The following is a 6,468-nucleotide window of genomic DNA, read 5'->3' on the forward strand; positions in this document are numbered from 1 at the left end:
GCGATGGAGGAAGGGCGAACGGCGCGGAGTCACCGCGAGGGCAGCGAAAGCGCGGCGGCGCCGGTATCGCCGTCGGCGAAGGCGGGGCGGAGATGGCAGTTGCGGTCGAGGACGCGCGGGGGGGGAGGGAGCTACCGGCTCATCCATGAAGAGGACCGCGGGGCGGGCCACGAGCTCGACGCCGATGTTGACCCGCTTGCGCTGCCCGCCGCTCACGCCCCGCTTCTCCGCGTCGCCGACCAGGCAGTTGCGCACCTTGTCAAGCCCAAGCACCTTGATGACCGTCTCGATCTCATCCATCTTCTCGATCTTGGACATAGAGGCGGGGAGGCGCGCGAACGCGCTGTAGTAGAGGTTGTCGTAGACCGTCAGGTTGGGGTGCACCTGGGGTCAGGGTCAAGGGCACGCGTACCGTGGCTGCAGGCAGACATGCAGCCAGGCAGCTAAGCGAGCAAGCAGAGCGAGCCGGCATGGCAGAGGGCTGTTGTGAGGGCCAGGGCGGGGGTTTGGTGCGAACGCACCGTGTCATCTTGCGGCACGAAGCCGATGAGCGAATCGAGTCCGGCGAGCCCGTCCACCTTGCCGTTGACGCGCACGGTGCCCGTCACCTTGCCATACCTGGTCAGGTCAGGTCAGGTCAACTTCTCCACACACACAAGGCGGAGGGGCGGAGGAGGAGGGGCAACCCTCGCGACTCCTAAGACACAGGAGCCCCACGGCATTAACAGTGCTAGGCCCAGTGCGCGTGGGCGAGCGGTGTGATGTGTGTGTGTGTGTGTGTGTGTGTGTGCGCGCGCGCAGACCGGGCTTTGTTGCAGAGGGCGTTCATGAACGTGGTCTTGCCGCAGCCGGACGGCCCCATCAGTGCGCACAGCGACTTCGGCGGGAAGCAGCCGTTGATGTTTTGGATAATGTTCTTCTTGCCCTTGGTCTTGAGCTGCAAGCCCACGTTCTCGAACTCGATGCACACTCGCTCTTGGCCCTGTGGGAGCCTCACACCTTGGAAGGTGAGCGGTTCGGCGTGCCGCGCCGACGCCTGCACCGAGTCCTTGAGCCTCTTGGCCTTGCGGTACCGCATGAAGAGCCAGAAAAGGAGGACGAGGACGACGTAGACGAGGAGCATCGAGAGCCCCGCCGCGCCGGCGCCCATCGCGTCCGCCTTGCACTTGCGGGCGACGGGGCAGTCGAGCGGCGCAACCATGCCCTCGGGGCACCAGTCGCCGCCCTCCTTGCCCACGTCGCACTCCTTCAGGGTGTCGTACGCGCCGTTTGTGAGCGGACAGTAGTTTCCCAAGCTGCAGGTGGTCGCCTCCTTGTCCTGGATGACCGAGCCAGGCCCGCCGTAGTAGCGGCCGTCGCCGGCGAGGATGCGCTCGCTCGCGTTGGTGTTTTTGGTGCACGTTCCAAGCAGCTCTCCAGAGGGCAGGAGAAACTCGTCGGGCCCGCACGATTCCTTGGTGGTGAACACAGTCATATGCAAGAGGGCCGCACCTACTCGCAGCGAACGCAGCTTGAGGCGGGCGTGCGTCAGCAGCATAAAATGGAACGAGCAGGGCGCGGGCTCGATTTGGGGGGCGCGGGGAGGCAGTAGGCATGGAAGCGACCCGCGGCCGCGCATTCAGGAGCGCTCCGACCGCGGTCTGATGTGCCAGATTCGCGTCGCTCGCTCCTCGGAGCTCGAGCCGCTCGCGCGGAGGTCGCAGCACGGCGTTTTATCCGGGCTCGCTGCAGAGGTGGTTGTGGGGCGAGGCGGGGCCGGGGAGCTCTCATCTCGCGTCGCGTCGCGCCGGGCGACGGGCGAGAGGCAAACGAGGCGGTACTGCAAGCAAAGCGGGATATGCAATCAAACCACGGTTCGGTTTCGTTCTTGTCTTGTCGTGCATGTCACAAACACTTGTTTGGTATTGAGGTATTGCTAAAAATCTCTCTCTGCATGTCTGCTGTGAGAGAGGCTGTTGGAGAGGAAGGAAGAGGGGAGCGCCGATTGAATTCTTTTTGCCTCAAACCACGCCGGACCCCCGCCGGCGGCCGACGAGGCGCTGAAAAGGGAGCGCGCGGAGGATCCCCCCCCCCCACCCCACCCCCTTCTTCGGGCCTTTCGTTCCGGGGGGGCCTCGATCCGGGGCCCTCGATCCGGGCCCTTTCTTCCGGGCTCGCCGCTCTTATCATAAAATTCTTTTTCTCGCGATCGTCTCTCGTGTGTGTGTGAGATAGAGCCGCATCGTAATATACACAAAGAAAGATGAAGACTCACTCTCTCACGTGAGCATCCTTGTACGTTCCGGCCGGGAGCTGTCGCACCCGCCCTGAGCCGTTCGTGAGCCTGACGTCGCCTTCGAAGACGACACCGCTCGCCAGGGTAAACGGGCCCTCGATGGTGAGTCTCGTGCACCGCAGCAGCGAAGGCGCGCCGTCTGGGATGAGCGCGTCGAGGCTATCGGAGGATGAGTACGAGGCGTCCAGCAGGACGAGAGGCGGCACGCCTTCTCGCTCAGGTGCGAGTACGACGCGGCCTCCGGCAGCCTCGTACGCATCCGACCGGAGCGCTAGTAAGTCGCCCATCGTGCGTACAGGCGCGAACCGCGAGCACGGCACGAGAATCGCAGCCGCCTCGGCGCCGAACAACTCCAGCACCGCCCCCACAGTGGCCTCGAGCTCGTAGACCGGTGTTGAGGTCTCGTCGTGTGGGTCGACCGTCGTCAGATTAGGCGCCACACTCAACGATATATCTCCTTGCTTGAGCTTCGCTAGCTTCCTGTGCAGCGCCCGCAGGTCGAGCCAGAGGTTATCCGTAGCGCGGAAACGGTGGCGTGACACGTCATCGAAATGGTGCTGATCATTCTCTGGGCATTGCGCCGACGCTCGAAGCAGCAGGCCGCTCGTCGCAGTTCGTCGTGCGAGATGGGCGCCCTCCCTCTCAGAGTCCGTGCGCCGCGCAACCTCCAGTAGCAGCGGCTCGCCCCGATGAGCAAAATTGGCGCCGTGGCTGGATTCACTAGGCGACGGACTCACCGACCGGGGGCCTCGCTGCGCCGGCGGTGCTGGGGCAGAAGAGCGTCAGCTGGAGCGTGTACGCAGGCCGGGAGGAGAGCGGCGGCGCGGGAGGCATTGCGGGGGGCGCCGACAGCACAGGCGCGACTGCAGGGGTGGGCAGCGGGCTGGTTGGCGAGGAGGGCGAGGAGGACGAGGCGGACGACTCGGACGTGGAGGTGGTCGAGTATGCGGACCTCAAGCCCAGGCCACGCCGCTCGCTCGTACGGCAGCAGTCGCTCGGTGGCGGCGGTGGCGGCGGCGGTGGCTCCTCATCTGACGACGACGACGAGGAGGAGGAGGAGGGCACGCTTTTTGTGTCTGAGGACCCGTCGAGCGGCGAGCAGCTTCGCGGCCCCTTCTACCCCGTGTCGGGGACGCATTCATGATGTGTCCACGACGCGTCCGGCTAGGCGAGCAGCTCGCGGCCGTACCCCCGTGGCGCGGAGCCATCTACCCGCCCACCGACGCGCCGGCCATGGACGCGACGCCGCCGCCCGAGAGCTTGCGGCTGAGTTGGGTGTACGGCTTCCGCGGCTATGACACGCGTCGCACCGCCCTCTGGTCATCGGCCGACGATGGCTTCGTCGTGTACACCGCCGCGGCGCTCGTCGTCAGGTACAATTGCGACAAGCACGCGCAGGCGTGCAATCACGGGTAGCCTCGGGAAACCTCGGGTGGTGTACAACTGAGACAAGCACAACGCAGGCGCACTTCAAGGAGCACACCGACGATGTCCTCGGCCTTACCGTTCACCGCGGCCGCGGTCTCGTCGCGTCGGCGCAAAAGTCGTTCCGCGAGGGCGCGACTAGCCGAGTCTAGCCGAGACTAGCCGAGAATAGCCGAGAATAGCCAAGAGTAGCCCCGCGAGGGCGGCCGGTGCGCAAGCCGACCATCTCACACACTCCGTTTGTTCTTAGGCGGCCGGATGCGCAAGCCGACCATCTGGGTGTGGGACGCGCGTAGCCTTGAGGTGGTGGAAAGGTCCATCGTCTTTACGGGGTGCAACCTCGGGTCATGTCGGGTCGTTTCGGCTCAGGTGCTCAAGGGGCCACTCGTCTTCACGGGCTGCAACCAGCGATGGGTGTCGCAGCTCGCATTCACCCCGTCGGGCGACACGCTCTGCTCGGTGGGTGCCGACGACGACCACCTCCTCGTCCTGTGGGACTGGCAGACAGGCGTCGCCCGATGCCACGTGCTGACGCACAAGGAGCGCATCTTTGGCGCGCGCTGTGCGCCGGCGCCGAGTGCGGCCGGCCCGAGCTCCGCGACGAGGCGAGCTCAGCCGAGATGCGCCGAGATCAGCCGAGATTCGGGCTCAAGCCCACGACGCTCCTCGCGCGGCTGCGGCACCGAAATCGCCCGAGATCGGGCGAGATCAGGCCCGAGCTTTCGCCTAGCCGAGCCTGCCGCCGCGCAGGCGCTCCTCGGACAGCTCCGCCTCGAGCTTTTCTTCCGCGAGCCTGCGCAACACGCGCGCGAAGCACGGCGAGGCGGTGCGCACAAGGCCTCCTCGGAACATCCGGACGGACCCTCGTAGGCACACACTCTCACGGCACGACGATGAGCCCGCGCGGCTGGTGCTCGTGGGGAAGGGCTTTGCGCGCGTCTACCGCACCGAGCTGCTGCCCGACAGCCACGGCACGCGGCTAGCGCTGCCTGGCCGCGAGCGCGCGGCTGCCCTCCTCTCGGTCGGATTCGGGCAGGTTGATCTTGGCCAAAACTCGGACCAAATCTAGGGGTGATCACGGGCCTTCGGGTGCCAGCGCTCCACCCCCCGCCGCCGGGCTTTGTGCAGGAGGGCGAGTGCGTCGTCGGCTCTGCCACGGGCGCGCTGCACGCCTTCGAGCTCGAGACAGGCAGGCTGGTCACTTCGGTCAAGGGCGCCCACGCCGGGCCTGTTCACGTCGTGGCCGAGGGGCCAGGCGGCCGCCTGCCCTCGTGCAGCAGTCAAACCCTAGCCCTGCCCTTGAATCTGATCCTGACCAAATCCCAGGCGGCCGCCTGCTCTCGTGCGGGAAGGATGGCGCCGTCCGACTCTGGTCGCGCGCGCTTGAGCCCATCCTCGAGCGAGCCGCCGCCCCGAGGAAACCGGGCATGAGCGAGCCGCGCCTCCGCTCACAGCTCCCTGGCCGCGAGCAGGCATCCGCTCCTCGACGGCATCGCCCGCGGCCTCGCGCTGCTGGCGCCGCAGGCGAGATCTAGCCGAGACCTAGCCGATGCGAGATGTGCGTCATGCATTGTGTATCGCTTCCGCAAGCCTTTCCCCTCCCCAAAGGCGCTGCTCTCGCACCTCTCAATAGCGCCCCTCACACCTTCATATCCCCCCCCCCTCCCTCCCCAAGCCTCGGCTGCGCGCGTGCGACTGGTCGAGCGACCACGGCCTGCTGCTCGGCACGTGGGCCTCCGAGCTCCTGCTCGTTCCGAGTCCGAACGTGGGCGGCGAGCCGCGCGTGATTGCGAGCGGGCACGCGCAGGCGGCCAGCTGCACCCGCTCGGCCGATCTCGGATCTCGGCCGATCTCGGCGGACCTATAAGCCGATCTCGACGGACTTCGGCGGATCTCGGCGGATCACGGCTAGCCTCTCCCCGCAGGCTGCCTGCTGTGCCCGCTCGGCCGCGCCGCCGACGGCTGTCGACTGCGAGGCGGAGGGCGAGGTGGGGGGTGCGGTGCGCGCGCTCGCCACGCCGCCAGAGGAGTTTGCGCTCGGGCTGGCCGTGTCAAGCGGCGACGATCGCATGCTGAGGGTGTGGGACCTGAAGCGCGGCGCGTCCGTGCTGTCGCAGCCGGCCGAGGCACATCTCCCTCCCTCCCTCCCTCCCTCCCTCCCTCGCTCCCTCCCTCCCTCCCTGGGATTGTACTTCTGTGCGTCCGGGTTCGACATGCGCTCAGCACCAGCGGCGGCGGCTTCGGCGGCCATCTCTTCGCGACGTCCGTCGTACCCCGTTTTCGGCGTTTCGCCCTCACCGTCTCGGATTCGCGTGGGATCGAACCACTCGGGATGAGAGGGCTCATCAATTCGCACATTCAGTCGTTGCGTCGTCTGCGCTGGGGGCTGTGCCTAGTCTCCCCCCCTTTCCCCACCCCCTAACAGTGTTTCTCATCTGCGGGGGGGCAGCTAGAGCTGTCAAACGTTAACTTTGGGCCTAACAGTTGCACTATTGTTGGCTGAAATCCTCAACGTTGTTCAAGTGTTCTCCCCAGCCCAGGCTGTTACTGTTTGTTACTGTTGTTACTGTTGTTCAGTGGTCAGCAAGCAGAAAATGCCAAAACCCGGGTAATACCCGAAAATACCTGGGTTTTTCCAGGTATTTTCGGGTATTACCCGCACTGGACGCTGGAGATCGTCGTGGGTCACTGCCAGGCCTTCCTTATTGTTGTTCAGCTGGCCTAACGTTAGCTACTGTTGTTGGGGAGCCCCACTGTTGTTCTGTTGT

General features: G+C 65.8%; 3 protein-coding genes across 3 annotated transcripts in view; 1 reads left to right on the forward strand and 2 right to left on the reverse strand.

Moving 5' to 3' along the window:
* EMIHUDRAFT_43798 (hypothetical protein) overlaps nucleotides 1–919 on the reverse strand; it is a gene marked incomplete at both ends in the record, with an annotated part of 1,350 nt that extends 431 nt beyond the window's left edge. Inside the window, 3 exons of the mRNA XM_005757219.1 lie at nucleotides 136–384; nucleotides 522–618; nucleotides 804–919. Coding sequence (XP_005757276.1) covers nucleotides 136–384; nucleotides 522–618; nucleotides 804–919 — 462 coding nt within the window. The remainder of the gene's footprint in view (nucleotides 1–135; nucleotides 385–521; nucleotides 619–803) is intronic.
* Nucleotides 920–2,250: 1,331 nt separating this feature from the next.
* Nucleotides 2,251–2,562, reverse strand: EMIHUDRAFT_220630 (hypothetical protein; the record flags this gene model as incomplete). The annotated part of the gene is made up of 1 exon (XM_005757220.1): nucleotides 2,251–2,562. One exon carries the CDS (start codon nucleotides 2,560–2,562, stop codon nucleotides 2,251–2,253), a length of 312 nt encoding a protein of 103 aa, XP_005757277.1.
* A 946-nt stretch (nucleotides 2,563–3,508) lies between these two features.
* EMIHUDRAFT_220632 (hypothetical protein) lies at nucleotides 3,509–5,131 on the forward strand (the record flags this gene model as incomplete). The annotated part of the gene is made up of 7 exons (XM_005757221.1): nucleotides 3,509–3,648; nucleotides 3,729–3,796; nucleotides 3,951–4,191; nucleotides 4,451–4,526; nucleotides 4,599–4,736; nucleotides 4,829–4,971; nucleotides 5,053–5,131. The coding sequence occupies 7 exons, from the start codon at nucleotides 3,509–3,511 to the stop codon at nucleotides 5,129–5,131; spliced, it is 885 nt and encodes a 294-aa protein (XP_005757278.1).
* Between the last annotated feature and the right edge of the window lie 1,337 nt (nucleotides 5,132–6,468).

The sequence above is a fragment of the Emiliania huxleyi genome, assembly GCF_000372725.1.
Source record: "Emiliania huxleyi CCMP1516 unplaced genomic scaffold EMIHUscaffold_92, whole genome shotgun sequence".
Lineage (NCBI taxonomy): Eukaryota > Haptophyta > Isochrysidales > Noelaerhabdaceae > Emiliania > Emiliania huxleyi.